The sequence below is a fragment of the Schistocerca nitens genome, chromosome 2 (assembly GCF_023898315.1).
Source record: "Schistocerca nitens isolate TAMUIC-IGC-003100 chromosome 2, iqSchNite1.1, whole genome shotgun sequence".
NCBI classification, from domain to species: domain Eukaryota; kingdom Metazoa; phylum Arthropoda; class Insecta; order Orthoptera; family Acrididae; genus Schistocerca; species Schistocerca nitens.
In genome coordinates, this window is record NC_064615.1 from 759,394,391 (window position 1) to 759,417,180 (window position 22,790).

The 22,790-nt window shown below is 38.2% G+C and overlaps 1 protein-coding gene across 1 annotated transcript in view; it reads left to right on the forward strand.

The window, feature by feature from the left end:
- The window catches only part of LOC126235312 (EF-hand domain-containing protein 1-like), a 198,849-nt gene that overhangs the window by 170,356 nt on the left and 5,703 nt on the right, over positions 1-22,790 (forward strand). The window contains exon 11 of the mRNA XM_049944034.1: positions 20,614-20,809. Coding sequence (XP_049799991.1) covers positions 20,614-20,809 — 196 coding nt within the window. The remainder of the gene's footprint in view (positions 1-20,613; positions 20,810-22,790) is intronic.

The window sequence follows — 22,790 nt, forward strand, 5'->3', positions numbered from 1 at the left end:
AGTGCATATCTTCCAGATAGTATTCCTTATTGACTGTATGACCAGAAGGCAGGAACTCATGATGCATTACCACATTGTAATCAAAGAAAACAGTGAGAAGAACATTCACAAGTGATCGAATGTGAATTTTCTTCATACTTGGCTCTTCTGGCAGTTTTCACTGGGATGATTGGGCCTTGGTTTCGTTGTCATACCTGCATAGCCATGCTTTGTCACATGTTATAACCTTCTTTAGAAGTTCTGGATCTTTGTTGACTTCATTCATCAAATCCTGAGTGATGTTTGCATGATATTATTTTTGTTCAAAATTCTCTAATTTCAGAAAAAAACACTGCTGCTATAAGCTTCATGTCCAAAACACCTGAAAAAATTTCTCAGACTGAGCCAAAGAATATACTGACATCATCAGCAATCTCTTTGATGGTGATTCAGTGATTTTCCAGAACCATTTTCTTTACTTCTTCCACATCGTTGTGAGTAATTGATGTGCTAGGTCATCCAGAGCAGCATCACTTCAACACCTTCTTGACCCTCTTTGAAACATTTATATCATGCTGAAGCTCTTATCTTACTCATAGTATATTTTCCAAAAGCCACAGTCAACATTTCAAGTGTGATGCTGCACTTTATTCCATTTTTCAAAAAAAAAATTTAATGCAAATTCTTTGATCCATCTTTTTTTAAAGCAAAAATTCACCAAGCATTCGAAAACAGCTGTCAACAGTAAATTAAATATTCAAAACAGCTGAAAATGCAAGCATACATCAGGAACATGTGTACCAACAAGATAAAAAAATTGCAAGTCTGATGTATAAAGCACATAAAATTTTAAAAATCCTGTTACTTTTTGATAACACTTCATAGTTTAATTACAACTAAAGGAGGAATTATGTTACTGAACTTCAAGTCTTCCTCATTTCTTCAGGGATGTTATGCAACATTGAGTCTTAAAAAACAGGTTACTGAGGTCAGCTGCTGAAAGTCAGATTATGTATGTGAAAGTTGCTGAAACAATGCTTTCAGAAGCTTGCTATGCTCTGTGTGTGTTAAGCCAGCGTACAAGCTGTGAACCGTAATTTAGGTCTATTCATAAACTAAGTATGGATTAGTTTCACTATGAAAACTCAGCCATGGTCAAAAGTACCTTTTTTTCAAACATTGGGACAGTGCCAAAATATTGCAGCTCAACGTTGGTACAAAGTTTTTACATTGTTTATTTGGTCAATCATTTTACCTCTAAGGAAAAAAAGAAACATTATACTGTAGTGGAGTCATATCTGTCTAATAACACACACTGCATTAATGTAAATTACATTTACACGTCATAGCACACGAATAGGCATGCAATAAAATCTTTTACATATAGTACAAACTAAATACCCTGTCCCTGTCCACACTGTTGTCCACTCTGCCCACTATTACTACTCGATCATCCTCTGTGAATTTCCTACACAGAGCCACTAGAACATGATGGAGCCCTGCAACAGATATCAATACTGGTGACTTGAAACTCTGTACTTCCTGCAAGTGAGGACCTACACCTTTCCTGTGGCTACAACCTAGAAGCTTCTTTCTTTTTAAAGCTCTTTCTAATGTGTGTTTCTTAATCACTACTGAGAACTGCAGTAAGTTTTCTAAATCTACTTCTGCTGGAAGCTCCTCTCCAATCATCTCTGATAACTGTTGAATCCTGTTTTTGTATCCAAAATAAAACTCTCTGCATGTGTGCTCTCTCTCTCTCGTGCCTTCTTGCCAGCGGCCAGTTCGCAATCTGCCCGTCCCTCCTGATCCCCCATGATTCAATTCTGAATTCTGGTATCTTCCAACTGTGACCAAATGACAGATATTTATTTCCTGTTCCTCTATCAACATGTGCCTACAATGTATGATACAGTACTAAGTGAGAGCCTCTTTGATATTCTACGTAATCTCCCCCCTGGTTTCCTCCCAGTGAAGCCACTTACTGCACTAAGCAGTAAGCTCCATTGCTTATTATACTATGACAGCTCTCATATTTTTCACTCATGTTCAGTTATTTGTTTGATACATGTTGCTTGTTTCTGTCTGACAATTATATTTTCTGTTACTTTGTACTATTGATAAAAATAGGGATTATTGATTTTACTAAATTTTGAAAGCGTTTACAAGTGTGAGTCTTGTTGGACTGTGTTATTTACAGTAAAATTTCGGCTTGTATCCATACCTTTCATAGATATTGATAGTTTCCTCACCAAAAATTTACAGATATAAATACTTGCATATGCAATTAATTATATTGCATTCCAGCAAGAAACATTACAAGCATAACCTTCCTTCAGTACCAGGAAGGTTTAAACACTGGTACACACCACAACTAAATAACTTAATAATTTTGATGTTCCTGTGTTATGACAGGTCACAGCACAGTAGAACAGATAGGGATAAACACTACATCATAAAAAAGCTCTGTAGATCTGCAGTCAAACAGCAAAATGGAAGCCAATGATGGATACAATCTTAACTCTTTAAATGAATGTAAAGCAGCATGAGAAGTTATCAAAACTAAAATAAATTGTCAAAAGAAAGATTACAGTATTCTAATTCCTCCTGATGCCCTGTATCAATATTTCGCCACTCCTATGACAGAAATCAACATCAAGGATGATGTGAGCAAGGCAGAAGCACTACTGCCATCATTACCCAATGAAGCATGAGTGTTTGAAATGAAATCATGTAACTTACTGACATGTCAGTGAAGCAATAGCTCAGCTCAGCAGTTCCTGAACAGAAGATCTCTACTGCTTTTCTAATTTTATTGTTAAACAAGTAATAAAAGAGATGATAATGCCCTTAACAACAATAATAATCAGAATATTAACAGAGGGAGTGTGCTAAGAACCCCTAAAAATAATCATAATCAAGCCAGTTGATAAGAAAGCTAGCACAAAATCACATGAAAATTACTGACCCATTTTAATAGTCACAATTATTTCTGAAATAATGGAGCACTGTATACACCAGTAGACAAATCAGTATTTTGAAAATAATAACCTAATCTGCCCTACACAGTACGGCTTTCGATCTACTATCTCTATTGAGAAATCAGTTGACAGGATCATAACAAAAGTATATGACTGCTTTGCAACAAGTCAATAACTTGTGTGACACCACTGGATTTAAGGAAAGCCTGTGATAGAGTATCTCACGCTATCGTGGTAAGGAAACTATAGAACTGTGGAACAGGGGAGAATGCCTTCCTCCTACTGTGGTCATACTTGGATTCCATACTGATCAAAGTGTAAACTGGGATACACATATGGATAAGTTATGCTGCAGACTCGAAGGTGTAATTGATCTGCTGTATGAGCTAAGAGGCTCTGTAAGTGAAACTCCAATGCTGTATGCATACTTTGCTTTTTCCATTTTCCATCTAACATAAGAAAATTTGCTATGGGGAAACTCACCTGTATCTAAGAGCAATATGAGATTGCTTATCAGTATGACAATACACTCCTTCTGTTATGGATGCATGTAGGTATTTGGTTGGGAAGGGTGTCATAATGCCATTGTATCCTATCCCGAGGTAAGCTGTTGTAACTGGCTGTTGATATCCTGGATACTGGCACTGGTTCCACAGTTTCCATCAAGGACTATCATGGATCTTGCTGGCCATTGGAATACCTCAACATCATGCAGACAGTTCGTAGAGACACATGCAGTATCTAGATGAGCATTGTCCTGTTGAAATATGGCACCATAGTACTGCCACAGGAGTAACACATGTGGATGGGAGGATGTTTATGACATGCTGTTGTGCCACCAGAGTCCCCTCAATCACTACCAGTCACCACCTGAATTCATACCTAATGGCATCCCACACTGTGACAACAGAGTAACACTTATTTTATCCATGTTTGATCATGTGAACTCCTTGGTTGTTACTGATTGTTGGTGAATAACACAACCTACCATTTGTGGCTGGTTGCTTTATTCACCAACAAGGAGTAACACACTGTGCCTCTACAAAATATGTGAAGAATGGACCACTCACCAGGTCACCCCCATACTCACCAACAATAGTCATCTTGGGTAGAGAAAAATCATGATTCATCTCTGAACACAATGTGATTCTATTCATAAGCTATCCCTGCTTCCCAGGCATTTCACCAATCAAAATTCAACTGTTTGTGCTGTAGTATTGACTGGAGCCTATGAATGGGATGGCACTCCCATAGTTCAGCTGCTGCTCGTCTCTGACCAGTGGTGCAGAATGACACAAAATGCTGCAGGGAGTCCGTTTATTTTTCTCGGATGGCAGGTGGAGATGTGAGAGGTTACAGTGTATTTGGTGCACAATTTGGTAATTCTTCCTTACAAAGATGAGATGTGGTCAACCAGGACCTTGAGTAGTATTCTTGCCTTCTTATTCCCTTCTACTCTGACACTGGGCCATTTTCACATTTAATTGTTTCACAAATCTAAATATTCCACAATTTGACCAGCTGGCCAAATGAAGTCAGACAGTGGGGCTCCTTTGAAACTCTGTCATGTGTTGATTACACAGTCTCTCATGATGTTTCACTGTGATCACTCAGTATCCAACAAAGTTCATGCCCCTCATATATTGTGCCAGGTTTTGTAACAGCACCAAACACAAACAACATAAATGCACTCTGGTGGCTGTTCTACCTGAAACAGAGAACTGAAACTCTAATCATTAACATACCTGCCAGTGGTGTGTACATGTACGAAGTTGAAATTACATTGACATCCGATCGTGTCTTCTTGGTAATTTCTTTTTTATTTATTTATTTTTATCAGACTGTGTATACCAACTGGCAGATGACACCATCATTAGAATAACAGAAAATGTGAAAGAAAAATTTGAAGCTCTCACTGAGAATACAGTAGATTACTTCAATGTGAAAAATTTCTTTATGGACCTGGAAAAGGTTGTTGTAGCATATGTTCATCAGTATGGCAGTAACTAGAATAAATCATGTGGCTCCCATGAAAAATCGTGTCTAACTCACAAAAAGTGTCGAAAGTGCAACAAAACAGTAAAGAATGCCATTATTTGTGTGCTATGTAAAAGTGTCTTCCATTTTTGCTGTGGAAAAAGTGATCCTTCAGTGAAAGAAAATCTGAAACTGCTAGCACTGGGGAAATGCATCAAATGCTGCAGCTGGAACATGATGAAAACAATGAAATTAAAGGACAGTAACTTAAATTGTGAACTATTGCTAATGTGTGAGAAGTTGATTGATGAAATTTGCAGCCTCAGTAAAGATATTGATCGACTTCAGAAGGACGTGGGTAATTTACGGAAAGCAATAACCATGTGCTCTATGTCAAATGTGAACAGTGTGATTCTTAATTCTAGAAGTGTTGCTAATAAAAGTATTGAAATGTGCCATACATATAAAACTAGGATTGTGTATGTCAATCAGGAATGCACTTCCTGTTATACCAATAGTAAAGTGCCTGAAAAAAAGAGGATTAAAGAGCGCATTATTAACCAGGAAAGCCCAACAGTTTGTAGTGTAATTTCACAAGACAAGAAGAACTACTCCATTACTAATCTCGAAAGTAACTCCGACAATATAAACAATTCAGGCATACAGCGATGAGGAAACAGAAATCAGGATGTCCTAATTGATAATTGATACTACGAATCATATTGAGTTTCAAAGTGTACACAAAAAAGGACTCATGGAAGCATGTCTCTCCAATGTTTAATGGAGATTCACAGCTATCTGCCAAAAATTCCGAAAGTCATAACAATGCACAGCCCTAGTGTGACAAAATACGAAAAAGTAACGTAACGTTTATTGTCCTTGCTGACAGTCATGGTTGTGGGATTGCTACATGGATCACTGACAGAATATCTGAAAAAGCAACAGCATTTGTTAAGCGTGGTGCTCTCATGTCTGAAAAAGGAAATCTCGTCCACCTGCCTGAAGTCAGCAAATTAACTCACATTGATTTTATTGTGTTGTTTGGAGGAGCAAGTGACATATTTAAAAATGAAACTCCAAAAGCTACTAATGAATTAAAGAAGTGTTTAGGACACTTGACTCATACAAATATCCTGTTAATAACTATTGCATACCGAAATGAGCTATCACTGTGGTAATGTGTAAACAGAGAGATAAGTGCTGCAAACATGTTACTCTCAAAAATGTGCACACAATATGAAAACGTAGAAGCCATTGATCTGAGTGGTATAGGACATAGATTCCACACTAGACATGGACTACACAAAATGGGCTAGGGAAGCAGCTTGTTGTCGAAAAACTAAACATAGGTGTTGTCAAGAAATCGGAGATAAGACATACAGCATCAAAGAAAACAGATACATCATCACATCTTCTCTGTTCACCAGAACAGCAATCATCTCCCTGTTATGCAGAAGTGGTGCACAGCACATTGGAAGAAAAGAAGAAGACTCCACCAATGCAGAAGGAGACTCCAGGCTCCCACACAGGTGGTTTTTTATGGACAGATCCTTACCAAGCAAGAATCAGGTCAGTGATATAATAAAAATGTCCTTAGCAATCTCAAATTTTAATGTAAATCCTGGTACTGGTAATCAAATAAATTACATCAACAAACATCTTTCTGTTTGCCATCAAAATATTCAGTCAATAACAAACAAAGTTTTAGATGTAGAGATCTTACTAAATACAGAACTTAACTTTATTAATGTTCTGTGCATTACAGAACACTGGCTAAATAATGACCAAATTGACTCTTTTTCTATACCAGGATATACACTAGCAAATTATTCCTGTAGAAACAGCTATAAAAATTGAGGTACCACAATTTTCATCAAGCATGGGTTAAAATATAAATCAACATCTCAGTGCAGAAAGAGATTTTGAGCTGGCACTCATTGAAGTCAGTGAGGCAAATACAGTTGTAGCATGTATTTATCACTCCCCAAATGGAAATTTTGACTCATTTGTAAATAAGCTTGAATATGTAGTAAATAGGCTTCATCTAGACAAAAAATCAATAGTGCTTTGCGGGGACTTCAACACTGATTTTCTTCGAATGAGCAAAAGAAAAGAACTATTGCTCAACCTCACAGATACTTTCAACTTAAAACAGACTATAACAATCCCAACAAGAATCACAAAAACTACTGCTACTGCCTTGGATCAGATATTTGTGAATACACATTGTACTGCAAAATGTTTAAGTAAAAGCCTTAGTGATCACGAAAGCTCAAGTTGTCACCATCCAAAGCCACTTACTGCCCAACCAGAGCTATAAAAGAACTATAACAGCAAGACAGTTTAATACACACAATATAGAAAGACTCAACTCCCTGTTATCAGGAGAAAGGTGGGAAGACGTTTTGCAAATAGATGACATAAACAAAAAGTTTGAGAAATACTCTAGCATCTTCATTGATTACTTTGAAATTGCATTCCCTCTCAAAACACAAGAAATAAGATGCACAACTAAAAAAGCAAAGGTATGGATAACAACAGGGATGAAAATATCAAGTGCGAGGAAAAGAGAATTACTCAAATACAGGAAAAAAAACATAGCCCCTCTTCTAAACAGTTACAGACAGAAATACATTCAAATCTGCAGAAGAGTGATATGCCAGGCAAAAAAAAAAAAAAAAAAAAAAAAAAAAAAAAGGCCAATGATAAGTTCATAATGGAATCAGCAAATAAAAGCCAAGCAGTATGGAAAGTCATAAAGAAGGATGCAAATAAAGTGTCCCATAAAACGGAAAATATCACTCTTAACCATGAGAATAACAGTACAAATTCCCAACACATTGCAAATCTTTTTAAATGTTACTTTGCAGAGATCACAAATAATTTAATGGTCAGTGTCAAAACAGATACTAGAAAGAAACAGAAAAACAAAGTGCACTCATGTTCCTCTTCAATCTTCATTGATGGAACAATCCCAGATGAAATCATCAGTGCTGCATCAGCTCATAGGAAAAGGTCATCAGGGACTGTTGGTATTCCTGATTACATCATAAGGCAATGTATTAAAAACATTTCACTTCCTCTTGCAGATATAGTAAATTAATCTTTTCTGACAGGCGCATTTCCAGACAGTTTAAAAATTGCTAAAATGGTCCCTATCCATAAGAAAGGAGACAAAACAAATATAGAAAACTATAGACCAGTTTCATTATTATCAGGCTTTAGTAAAATCATAGAAAAAGTAATGTATAATAAGCTAATGAAATTCTTAGAGAAAAACAAAATTCTCACTTATTCTCAGCGTGGATTCAGGAAAAATAAATCAACAACCAGTGCAATCTATGATTTTATAGAAAATGCCCAAGCAATAGACAAAAAACAAAGAGCCACTGGCATTTTTTAGACTTAAGTAAAGCCTTTGATGTACTGGACCACTACATACTGCTGGAGAAGCTCCAAGTATATATCATTAGAGGCACTGCACTAAAATGGTTCACTTTGTACTTGATGAACAGGAAACAAAACTTACAAATAAAACATGAACTAAAGGAAAACACCAGAACATGCTTCTCAGATGCAGAAGTTATAAATAAAGGAGTCTCTCAGGGATCCATTCTTGGGCCAATCCTCATTCTCCTGTGTATAAATGATCTAGACCTGAACACTGAATCACAAGCAAACATTTTTTTTGCAGATGACACAAGCATCCTAATTACAGGAAATACCCCAAGTCAGCTTCAAACAGCTGTTAATAAGACTACACAACAGCTAAGTAGATGGTTTGAGGGGAATAAACTTATGATAAACACCAAAAAACAACATTCCTAAATTTCTGTTTAATAGGTGATGCATGCTGCATCAGTGTGACAATAAACTCCAACAAAATTTCATCTTCTCCGGAAACAAAGTTTTTAGGCTTATGGCTTCAAAATAACTTCAAATGGCACACACATATAAACAAAATAAATGGAACACTAATTAAAATATGTTGCAGTCTGCGTGTACTCTCTGTCAAAGCAAGTTATAGCACTGTCCGAACTGCCTACTTCGCTCAATTCCACAGCAACCTGAAGTACGGAATTATATTCTTGGGAAGTACACCATCTAGTTCAGTCATATTCTTAACTCAGAACAGAACTGTAAGAGCAATGCAACACACTCGACAAACAGATTCTTGCAAACCCCTCTTTGAAAAGTCATCAATTCTCCCTCTTCCCTGTGTGTATATATTCGAAATCTGTAAATATATTAGAAATAATTTAAAAGATGTAAATGAAATTTTTAATAGCCATGAACACGATACAAGACAAAAGGAAACATTTCATGTCCAGCCAATAAGGACATCATCCTATAAAACCTCCACAGTAAACAGTGCTATACAAATTTACAATAGTCTTCTGTATAAAGTAAAATACATATCATCATTCTTACTCTTTTGTAAAACCCTAAGGGCATTCTTATTGGAACATTGCTTCTATTCAGTAGCAGAATTTCTAGATCATTTAAGATACAAAAGACTTGAAACAAGACAGTTTTCTGTATCCCACGATCTGGAAGGATTTGTAGGATGAATCAATAAATCAAATTAAATATTTACATATATGGACACGACATCTATACCAATGCTGAACTAAGTGGACAAACAATTGTCCAGTCAGATACTACAAAATGTCTAGGAATTTGGATACAACAGTGATATGTAGACTACACACACAGAAAACTGAGCAAGACTTGTTTTGTAACAAGAACACCAAGGAAGTATGTTTGCTCACTCAGTATTACAATATACAGTAGTGTTTTGAACAAACTATGGAGTAAGCTGTAAATCAGTCAGGCCACAAAGAAAGGTAATTAAATTATTTTCAGAATAGACCAAAGGACATCATACAGGTACCTATTAGTGAAAATAAAATTCTGCCACTTCCCTGCATATACATACTAGGGAGCTCAGCAGTGCTCCATAATTGCTAAATATGTATTGGAATTGGTTATACATCCTAATCTCCTTCTCCCCCCCCCCCCCTCTCTCTCTCTCTCTCTGTGTCCATCTCCTCCTCTCCCCTGTCTTTGTTGATCTCTTCTTCCTTGCCCCTCTCTCTGCGCACCTCCTTCACTCCCCTCTCTCTGTCCACCTCTTCCTTCCCTTTTCTCTGTCCATCTCCTATTCCTTCCTCTCTCTGACCCTTAGCCTTGTTTGTTGTTACTACACATGAAACCAAGATTCAGAACTGAACTCGTTTAAAATGAGTGGGTAAATCAGTGAGAGGATCATTGATGTATAGGGTATGAGAGAGATTTCTCCAGCTGCTGGATCTGTGAGGACAGTAGCTTCAATGACAGTCATTCACTCAGCTGTAACATTGAATGGGTAGTGCTACAAAGTTTCAGATAATTTAGATTATGTAGTGGTATTCCAATCGAAGGCCAATAAGCCATAAATACAAGTTTCCTGTTTTCTATTAAAACTGACTGTGAGGGAGAAAACAAAACACCACATTTTGTGTGGATAGTCTTCCTCTTTATTCTTTACTCTCTTTACTCTTTACTCTTACTCTTTCCTCCCCCTCCTCCTTCCTCCCCTTCCTCCTTCCTCCTTCCTCCATCAGGCTTTCCCTCAACCTGTTGCAGCTATACCTGGTCCTTCCATTGTTTTGCAGGTCTCCCAATGCATCTTTTACCTCGCGGAGTATATCACCAAAAATGTAGTGGTAATCTTGATTTTTCCATTCATAACAGATGGGATATCCATTTTTGTTGGTATTCATCAACGTTACTGTTTATATTGAAAATATTTAATTCCTTCCTGATATACATATTTCTTTTGTAGTCTAGCTTGGTGTATCCTGTTATGTACCTGAGGAATTTCAGTTCATTGGCTTGTAATCTTATTTTATCTTTCTTTTTCATTACCTAAGTTTCACTTCTGTATAGTAATGTTGGTACTGACATAACTTTATAAAATTTTAGATATGTTTCTGTTCTTACTTTACGTCGGAGGGCTCTTCTGGTAGCAGTTAAATTTCTCAGTTTTGTCTTTTTGATCTATGTCCCCCCTGTACGACAGCACGGTTCCTAGAAATTTGAATCTATCTACTTGCTCTATAATCTTGTTGTCTATAATTATTTTTGTTCTTACTGGATTTTTTCCACAGAAAGCCGTGGGTTTTGTTTTTTGTATTGATATTGACATATTATATATCTGGCATGTTTGGTATATTTCGTAGGCAGCTCTCTGCAGTCCATCTTCATTATTCAAAATTAACACTTGGTCATCTGTGAATAACAAAGTCATAATGTAATCTTTTTGGTTGAAGTTATATGTATAGTTCTTCAGTTCCATTCTCCATTTCCATATAATGTCGTCAATGTATATATTAAAAATCAGTGGAGAGAGGCTGCAACCTTGTGCTCTCCTAAATTAATAACCTTTGTTGTTTCTTCATTATCCCCAGTCATTTGGATTCTTGTAGTAGCTTGGATCTTTTGACCTACCTATACAATGTGTATTGGTATACCTCTTCTTATTAAAATTTCCCATGATAGCTGTCTATTTACTTTATTTACATAATCGACAAAAAGGATGTGTGTTTCTTTATTGAATTCCTTATGTTTTTCTATAATTTGCTGTAGCATAAATATTTTGTCACTATAACTTCTCCCCTTTCTGAATCCATTTTGTTCTTCTGACGGCAAACACTCCATTATGAGTTTTAGTCTTTTGGTTATTATTCTAGCATAGATCTTACACTCTGTATTTAATAGTGATATTCCTCTATAATTTTCAGGTTTTTATCTATCTCCTTTTTTAAATATTGGTTTTATAAGTGAGATCTTCTATTCTTTTGGTATTCCCTTTATTATCCAGCAAAGATTCAAAAATCTGAGGAACCTTTTTTTAAATGCTACTGAAGAATATTTTATTAGTTCACTGTTAATGCCATCACTTTCTACTGCCTTTTGGTTCTTTGTATATCTGAGAGCAGGTTCTAATTCCTGGAATTAGATGATCTGGATTTGTTTCAAGAACTTCATCACTTTCTGTGTTCATTTCATCAGTCCACATTCCCTGTAATAATGCAGCCAGTATTTGTTCTTTATTACATTAATATCTGCCACATCCTTTTTGCTGTTATTCAGGTGTCTTACCATGTTATATCCAAGTGTTTGTCTCCCATGGACAACGTTTTTGATCCTGGCAACAAAGTTATCCCAACCATCTTGATGGAGCTTCCTGCTTAGTTTTTTCACTTGTGCTGTCTGCTTCTTGTATGCTTCATTATTCTCCTGAGTTGGGTGTTGTAGTTTTTTCTACAGTTTTCTCTTTATTTCAACAGCCTCCTCAATATATTTTGTCCAAAACAAATTGTATAAATAGTTTTTGTTTAAAATTATTTATAAGGAGCAATAACGTACATGGGAAAAACAATTTGACTAATGATTTAAATGCCCTGCTATCATAGTTAAAACTGGCTACGAGAAAGAAAATGAAACCATACAGTTTTGTATCACAAAATTTTCTTTCTCACAGTCAGTTTTAACAAAAAAAACTGTACATTGTTGTTTAAAAAATATATAGCATATGCCCATCTGAATGTTTATTACAGTATCATGTGAAAATTTGAAGTAAATTGCTCAAGTACTTTTCAAGATTTTTGGTAACAATGTTAAACAACAACATTTCTGTATATAGTAGTATTAATATGTAGTATTCCACCTAATGGTAGATCTGTGTCTTTGTACAGAGAAAATCTGATGCTATGTTCCCTGTCTCCAGCTTCTTCCTTTAGTCTGGCATCCAATTCTTCTTCTTGCTCATCCTACAGCTCCTTTGATCTTCCCTTTGATTATATCATGTATAACCCTCTTGAGTCTAATCCAGTCCATTGGCCTTCCTCTGAAGAATTGTATTCAGAATAGTTTTCTTCTTTCCTATTCTCCTCAGTCTGTCCACTTGATTTTCTGTGTTCTTCTCCACAACCACATTTCAAAATTTCCCAAGTACTTTTTATCAATTTTTCTTAGGGTCTCCATCTCTGGTCTGTACAGTACTATGCTCCAGATTTCTTCCTTAATTGCAAGCTCAATGTGCTGGTTGCTAGAGCCCTCTTCTTGTTGAATGTGACTTTGGCCATGGCAATATTTGCTCAAATTTCATTTGTGCAGTGGGCATCTTGTGTCAGCAAGTTCCTCCAAGTGGTTCATCATGTGTTGCAGTTGTCTTTGATTTTTAGTGAGCTCTAACTTGTCATCTGCATACTTGATGGTGTTTATGGGTTGTCCTCCTATCCTAAAGTTTCCATATCCTTTCAAAGATTCTCTCACCAGCCATTATCCATACAGGTTGAAGAGACAATAGATATGGATATAGATATAGATGTTGGTATAGACATAGATAGAGTATAGATTAAACAATTTAATTGTGATAAAAGAAAAAATTAACAGTAGTGATCCTGGTATCCCTCCTAATCAATCTGTGCATGGCTGTTATGCAAGACAAAAAAAATCATGAAAATGGAACTTCCTGCCAGATTAAAACTGTTTGCTGGACCAGAGGTCAAGCCAAGGACTATTCTTCAAGGAGTCTTAGTCCACAGGGTATTCGGGAGAAATTTTGTGAAGTTCAGCATGTACACTGAAGAGCCAAAAATCTGGTACACCTGCCTGATATCATGTAGGGCCCTCCGTGAGCATGCAGAAGTGCCACAGCACGACATAGGATGAACTCGACTAATGTCTGAAGTAGTGTTGGAAGGAACTGATACCATAAATCCTGGAGGGCTGTCCAAAAATCCATAAGAGTATAAGGGGTGGAGGTCTCCTCTGAACAGCACATTGCAAGGCATCCCAGTTATGCTCAATCATGTTCATGTCTGGGGTGTTTGGTGGCCAGTGGAAGTGTTTCATTCAGAAGAGTGCTCCTGGAGCCACTCTGTAGCTATTCTGGACATGAGGTATTGCATTGTCCTGCTGGAATCACCCAAGTCTGTCAGAATGCACAATGGACATGAATGGATGTAGGTGATCAGACTGGATGCTTACGTAAGTGTCACATGTCAGAGTCATATCTAGACATATGAGGGGTCTCATATCACTCCAACTGCACATGCACCACACCATTACAGAGTGTCCACCAGCTTGAACAGTCCCCTACTGACATGCAGGGTCCATGGACTCATGAGGTTGTCTCCATACCCTTACATGTCCATCCACTCAATACAATTTGAAATGAGACTTAGCCAACCAGGCTACATGTTTCAAGTCATCAACAGTTGAATGTTGGTGTTGACGAGCCCAGCTGAGGCATAAAGCTTTGTGTCATGCACTCACCAAGGGTACACAAGTGGGCCTTTGGCTCCAAAAGCCAACATCAATTATGTTTCATTGAATTGTTTGCACACTGGCAGTTATTGATGGCCCAGAATTGAAATCTGCAGCAATTTGCAGAAGGGTTGCACTTCTGTCACACTGAATGATTGTCTTCAGTCATCGTTGGTCCCATTCTTACAGGATCTTTTTCCGGCCTCAGTGATTTCAGAGATTTTATGTTTTTACCTTATTCTTGATATGCACAGTACCCACTCATGAAGTGGTAGTACAGGAAAATCCCCACTTCATGACTGCCTTGGAGATGCTGAGTCCCATCGCTCGTGCAACGACTATAATGCCACATTCAAACTCACTTAAATCTCGATAACCTGCCATTTTAGCAGCAGTAAACAATCTAAAAACTCCACCAGACATTTGTTGTCTTATATAGACATTGCCAACTGCAGAAACATATTCTGTCTGTTGACATCTGTCTATATTTGAATACGCATGCCTCTACCAGTTTCTTTGGCGTTTCGGCATAAGAGAGAGGTACTGACGTAAGTGGAGCTTTGAACATTTGTCATGAACTGTGCTTTGATGGCTCAGTTAGAGCACTAACACACAGAAGGCATAGGTTCCAGGTTCAAGCCCCAGTTTGGCAAACAGTTTTAACCTGCTATGAAATTGAGTTAATGCATATTATGCTTCAAAGTGAAAATTCACTCTGGAAAATGATATGCTTATTCATCTGAGACATACAGTACTATTTCAAAAAAGCATACTGCAGTGGAAGCCCTCCAATTAAGATTTGTTGTTGTTAGCACTCAAATAATGTAGCAGCTTAATCTTTATTTTGATGACTGTGATCTAATGGATAAGCACTGATCAGTTTTAACTACTATTGGAGTTGCTTCAATTGGATTTTGATTGCCCAGTATTATTGTTTCATGGAAGAAAGGTTTTGCACTAATTGAAGTCACAAAAGTTTGTACGAAGTAAAGTTATATATTCAAACAATGGAAATTCCACATTGGAATATCAGCAATATTAAGAAAAGGATGGACTGGTACTGACTGTAAAGATGACCCATTGATTTGCAGACAGGCACAATGAAAAGACTGTTACAAATTTAGCTTTCAGCCAAAGCCTTCTTCAGCATGGAAATCATACATACACAAATAAGCACACCTCATGCACACATGACCCCTCCCACCAGCAGCTCTCACCAGAATGCCACTGTCATGTGAATAGCATTCTGGAGTGGAACAGGGAAGGGGAGGGATAGCAGGATATGGGTGGAGAGAGAGAAGAGTACTGTCTGGTGGTGGGTGTGCAGGGATAGAAGGTTGCTGGATGAGACTAGCAGGCATAGCATTTGCAGCTGGAGTAGGGGGGGGGGGGGGGGAATGAAGAGTGAAAAAAGGATAGAGTAGCAAGGAAGGGGAAGGGGAAAGAATGAGTGGGTGCATTGGCATATAGAGGCATACAGTGAGGGTAGGGGGACATGAAAAGGGAGGATGTGGCAGGACAGAGGGGGGCAGAAACTTTTGGGTGGAGGTGTGGGGACATTACCATAGTCTGAGGCAAGTACAATTTTGGAAGCATGGAATGTGTTATAAGGATAACTCCTATCTACACAGTTCAGAAAAGCTGGTGGCGGAGGGAAGATTCAGATGGCCTGGTTTGTGAAGCAGCCATTGGAACCAAGCATGTTGTATTCGGCTGCATGTTGTGCCACAGAGTCTTCTGCCAAACTTCTTTCACAGGGATATGATCCTATTGCATAGGCTTGGGATTTGGAGTGCCATAGTGATGGACTGTGATGTGGAAATTGGGTGGGTGGTGAAACACCACTTTAGGAGGGGTGGGAAATGTCTTTCGTAGGATGTCCTTCATTTCAGAGCATAATGATAGGTACTTAAGCCTTGTTGAAGGATTTTATCCAGTTATTCAAATTCAGGGACTGTTGGTCATTGGTGGGTTTAGTCTGTATAGAGGTGTGGATTGAGAAGGAGGTCAACGTCTAGGAAGATGGCATACTGGGTTTAGGAGGATCTGGTGAAGCAGATGGGAGGTTGTGAAGAAATGAGGCTAGGTGTCTTGGCCCTGAGTCCAGATTATGAAGATACCATCAATGAACCTGAACCAGACCAGGGTTGTGGGGTTTTGGGAGGCTATAGGTTTCCTCTAGATGGCCTATAGACAGGTTGGCACAGGAGGGTGCCATCCAATTGCCCAAGCCTATGCCACAGATTTGTTTGTTTACCTTCCCTTCAAAGGAGAAATATTTATGTGTTGGAATAAAGTTAGTTAAGTGTATGAGGAATGAGATAGTGAGTGTGGAATCTGAAGGATTTTGATAAAGGTAGCGTTCAATAGCAGCAATACAAGAGGTATGAATGATGTTGGTCTGTAGGGAAGTGATGTTGACAGTGACCAGTAGGGAACCTGGAGGTAAATGGGTGGGGGTGACGGAGAGTCGATGAAGGAAGTGGTTGGCATTTACAGCATGAAAGACTAAATTATGGGCAATTGATTGGAGGTATTGGTCAATGAAAGCCAAAACCCTTTCAATAGGGACACAATAACCAGCTACTATGGCATGTCAAACATTGTTAAGTTTGTGAATTTTGGGCAGCATGTAGTGTGTTATAGGGGTGTGGAGGGAAATGGATTCAGGGGAGAGATTCCAGGAGGGGCCCAATGAGGTAATGTTGAAGATCTGGGATGGTATCAGTCTGACAGTGTTTAGAGGTGAGGTGAGGTTTAGAGGGTAGAGGCCTTTCTCCAGGCAGCCACTGCTAGTCAACAAAACAGTGATGATTAGGTCTGGATATGTTTTGAGACTGTGTATGGCTCTCCTTTCCTCTAATGAAAGGTTAGTGTTCTTAGGAAGGAGCCTGGGGAGGATGGCAAGGCCAAATTGGAGGTAAGGATTTCCTGGAAGGTGACCAGGGGGTGGTTAGGTGGGAAGGGGAAGGATCACAGTTGGATGTTGCTATGAACTTAGGGAGACAGGGTTCAGTATTGGAGTTAGGTTGGCTTTGGTAGGGAGGGAGGGAGTGGTGACAAGAAATTTTTCTAATGCAGGGATTGGCAGAAGGAGAGTCTTTGACAATTCCACTATGATTAAATTTGGGTTTAGGGCTAACTGTGGGGCTGACATTGTTTAGGCTCTGGATTTGGACTTAGAGTGTTGGTAGGGAATTTTTGGGATATGGCATATTGAGAATGTCTGGTGCAATGAGGGGTTAACCAGGAGGAATACTGTGGGTAGGATAGGGGGTGAATAGTGATACCCCATGGTGGCAGTAGGTTGTCAGTAGGCTGGATAACTAATGGAGGTAGCATCTGGAATGTTCTTCCAGGTGCTGGAGAGCAAGGGATTCAATTTCAGAAATCCATGTTGTATAATGTGAACTTTTCAGTTGTTAATGATTGTTGGTGAATAACACAATGCACCATTTTTGGCTGGTTGCATTATTGACCAAAAAGAAGTAACACTGCTGTGCATCTCCAAAATATCTGAAGAATGAAATCACTCCCCAGGTTGCCTCCATACTCGCCAGCGATGGTTGTCCAGGTCAGTGCAAAATTGTGATTCATCTCTGAACAGTATGCGACACCATTCATAAGTAGTCCATGCTTCCCAGCCATGTCACCAACCCAAGCACAACTAACTCTTTGTGCTGTGGTGTTAACAGCAGCCTCTGATTGGGATGGTAATTCCTAGTCCACTTGCTGCTTGTCTCTGACCAATGGTGCAAGGAGTCCATTAAATGTTCTCAGATGGCAGGAACAGATGTGAGGGGGTATGATGTGCTTGGTGCACAATATGGCAATCCTTCCTTTTGTTGATCAGACATGGTCGACCAGGGCCTTGACAAATATTGCAGTCAAACACTGACCCATTGCTACATTTGACTTTCTCACAAATCTGGATATTCCACAAATTGATGAGCTGACCAAATGAAAACCCACAATGATACCCATTTCCAGCTCATCATATGTTGATTACACTATTGCTTGTATTCTGGTCAGAGTTGGCAGTGGTAGCAGTCATGTTGCATTCTGGTCAGAGTTGGCAGTGGTAGCAGTCATGTTGCATGAGGTGTGCTTGCTAGTGTGAATATGTGTGTGTGTGTGTGTGTGTGTGTGTGTGTGTGTGTGTGTGTGTGTGTGTGTTTTCTTTGCTGAAGAGGGCTTTGTTGATAGCTAAATGTGTAACAGTCTTTTCATCATGCAAGTCTGCAACTCAATTGATCATCTTTATGGTTGTTAAAGTTATATATTCAAGTTAAAAACAACTGGAAAGCCATTACCATTGTCACATGCATCTATTCTTGTTTATTCTCAACAAACATCAAATACACTGAAATGTCATCTCACACTGTTACAATAATGTGCACGCGTTATCCTCACAGCAGTCATTGCCCAATGCCGTAGACACAAACGTGTAATATCACCACTCTGTATTTATAATCACTTTTCAGTAAAAACACATTGTCACCACTTGGCGTATTTCTGACAGTTTGCTGGGGGTCAACCCATGGTGACGGGATGCTCCCTCATGCTATGCCATTACAACAATCACTGTACTCCCTGACTCAGCTGCATCACTCACTCATCACGCTCAGTGCTTGGCAATAAATTCTTTGCCTACACTGAACCTATGTGAGCAAAACATGGTTATATCTGAATAAAGGGCTCTGGATCTCTTACACACCATAACACCAAACTGGCTAGTTCATTACCAAGATAATAAACAATCATAAAGGGTAATTGTCATAATGGACAAGGATAGATTCAGGTCATCCATAAAGACTATCTGGTTGAGCACTGCTTTATTCCATGACAGATTATCTAAATAAACTAAACTGTGTTACCATTTGACATTATACCTGTAAAGTGTTCTTAAGAACAATGTTTTCATGTTGAAAAAAATTTGTTCGATGTAAGAAGTGTTAATACTAATTACAGGCTGGTTCATTGTCTATTGTACACAGTGTAACTCTAGATTTTCAGGGTAATTAATAAATAAATAACCATCAATTCTTCTGGTATGTGACCACATTGCCAGGGCATAAAATTCTCCAATGTTTCAGCCACTGTTGTAAATGGTCTTTCTCAGCATGTTTTTGCAGTCAGCTGAGGAAGGCCATTTGCAATAGTGTCCAAAACACTGGAGAATTTTACACATTGACAGTGCAGCTACATATACTAAAGAATTTTATTGACTGTGACAACAACCACAGAAACCTATGCTTACAAATGAATAACTACTTTATGATTTTTTTTTAAAAACAAAAGCTAAAAAAACTTATATCTTTTACACTAGATTAAAATATATACTTTAAGTGGGCTAATGTCCTTCTATAAGCAATTAATGAATTATATATCCAAAAACAAAGATGATGTGACTTACCAAATGAAAGTGCTGGCAGGTCGACAGACACACAAACGAACACAAACATACACACAAAATTCTAGCTTTCGCAACCAACGGTTGCTTCGTCAGGAAAGAGGGAAGGAGAGGGAAAGATGAAAGGATGTGGGTTTTAAGGGAGAGGGTAAGGAGTCATTCCAATCCCGGGAGTGGAAAGACTTACCTTGGGGGGAAAAAGGACAGGTATACACTCGCACACACACACATATCCATCCGCACATACACAGACACGAGTCTGTGTATGTGCGGATGGATACCTTGGGGGAAAAAAGGACAGGTATACACTCGCACACACACACACATATCCATCCGCACATACACAGACACGAGTCTGTGTATGTGCGGATGGATATGTGTGTGTGTGCGAGTGTATACCTGTCCTTTTTTCCACCAAGGTAAGTCTTTCCACTCCCGCGATTGGAATGACTCCTTACCCTCTCCCTGAAAACCCACATCCTTTCATCTTTCCCTCTCCTTCCCTCTTTCCTGACGAAGCAACCGTTGGTTGCAAAAGCTAGAATTTTGTATGTATGTTTGTGTTTGTTTGTGTGTCTGTCGACCTGCCAGCACTTTCATTTGGTAAGTCACATCTTCTTTGTTTTTAGATATATTTTTCCTACGTGGAATGTTTCCCTCTATTATAATCATACAATTAATGAATTACATTGACATTGTAATATCTAAACATTCTTTATATCTACTACCAAGTTACCTTCTTGTATCCCTGTGTTATCTCAGTGGCCAATGTCTTTGTCATCAAAAAGTGACACTGACGTCTTACACATGATAGTGACAAAAGTGCATCATCATCTGATGATAAAATTATTATCCACTGAAGTGTTATGGATTTTTGACTAACAGATTTGGAAGCATACCCATAACCCAGTTAAAATTAACATTTAATGAATTTTTATCCTCCAGGTGCAGTTGTAACAATTTTCAATCATCGTTTCAAAATTACGGGTGCAGACCTCTTTGTGTACCATTACATGCAGCAAAATCAGGATAAATTTAGCCCTGATATTATTGATAACATGCGCAATTACATGGTTCGACAAGGATTTTTGAAAGAAGAGATCCAGGAGCTCATGAAGAAATACCTAGAAGAAGAGGAACAGCACCAAGAAGAAGAGCAAAGGCATCAAGAAGAACAGGAAAGGAACACTACAATCACAGAATCTGGACAGTAAATTTTCATGTTAATATTTTTCTAAAAAATAGTTCATAACAAATTCTTCATATTTCACTATGTTTTAGATTTCACTGCATCATACATTTTCACTGGAATATGTACTCAGAAACATGATAGAAATAGTGAAGAAGAAAAACAAAAGAGCATTGCTACAACAAGATTAGTACACAGGAAGTAACATTTTAAGTTTAAATTATAAGCAATATTAACAACTGTAGTCATAAAAAATACATTACAGTAAGAATTATGCTACATGGCAAATTAGTAACTCTTATGAGATTAATAATGACAAACAACAGACAGCGTAAATGCGTAAGTGACAGGCTACATCTGAATAATTAACCATTTTATAGAGATTAATAAGGGAGTGGGACTGAAAACCAGGTATAGACTTAACATTTTAACTACTACCTATATTAATGCTGTGCTGCCTCTAACATGTTATCGTAAATGGAATCATAGAAAGCTATCTCTCCCCAAAATAGATCCTTCTCTCCCTCCCTATCCCATCCCTTCCTTTCCCTTCCCATCCCCCTCCCCCTTCCAGAAATTACTTACACAGAGTAAAACCATTTTGTAAAAGGAGCAGAGAAAGACAAGAAAAATGAAAAATCTGTACTTGGATAGTGTGATTATATTCGACAACATTGGTGATGGTTATGGTCTGATGAAACTGCAAAAGGTGAAAATCAATGTTATAGGATCGGTGGTAGTCAGAGCCATACTGTAAGACATCATGCAACAGCACTACTCTCCTTTAGTGAAAACCACTTGTTTTAATTAGCACTGAGTAAGCTCTTCACCCCATAACTAGTTACTTAATAGCAATTCTTTTGAGTGTGATAAGGTTACTATGCTGCAGTATACATCAAATAGTCTTCTCAGACAATGGAAACTACACGTTTGAATATCCACAATGTGTGCAAAAAAACAAAATTATTTCTCAACAGGGAAATATTTTAACATCCAATATAAAATTAGGCATTAGGATGCCATTTCTGAATCTACCTATTTGAGGTGCTGCCTCATATGGGAGAAGTTAATGGAAGACAGCATAATGGGTAACAATTATAGAGGGAGATCTAGATTTGACTACAGAAAGCAGGTTTGAACCAGTCCTGGTGGCAGCAGTTACACAGTGATGAAGACACTAGTCTTCTGAGGAGAGATGAATCAAACTAATGTTTGCACTGAGGACAACAAGAACAACATTGAGTGAATTGACTCACATGAATGCCAATTGCTTGGTCCATTAAATTGGCCCAAAAGTAAAGTAACTAGAACCAAGATACAGGATCAGGAAATATGCAGGATGCTGTTTGAGTACATCAACAGCTACATCTGTGCTCTGAAAACCACTGTGAAGTGCATGGCAGAGGGTACAGCCCACTCTACCTTATTAGGATTTCTTCCCATTCCATTCACATATGAGAAGAATGATTGTTTAAATGTCATATAATCATGTCCACATGATCCCTATGGGAGCAATGCGTTCGGGTTTGCGGTATATTACTTAAGTCAACATCTAAAGCCAGCTCTTAGAACTTTGTACGTAGGGTTTGTCAGGATAGTTTACACCTATCTTGGAGAGTCTGGCAGTTCTGTTTCTTCAGTATCTCTGTGACACACTCCCATGGATCAAACAAACCTGTGACCATTCATGGTGCCCTTATCTGTATACATTCAAAAAACCCTCCCCTCACAATTAGTCCTACTTGGTATGGGTCCCACACACTTGAGCAGTATAAAAGGATGAGTCCTGCGAGTGATTTGCAAGCAGTCTTCTTTGTAGATTGACTGCATTTCCCCTGTTTTCTATCAATAAACCAAAGTTTACCACCTGACTTACCCACAACTGAGCCTATGTGATCATTCCATTTCATATCCCTACAAAGTGTTGCATACA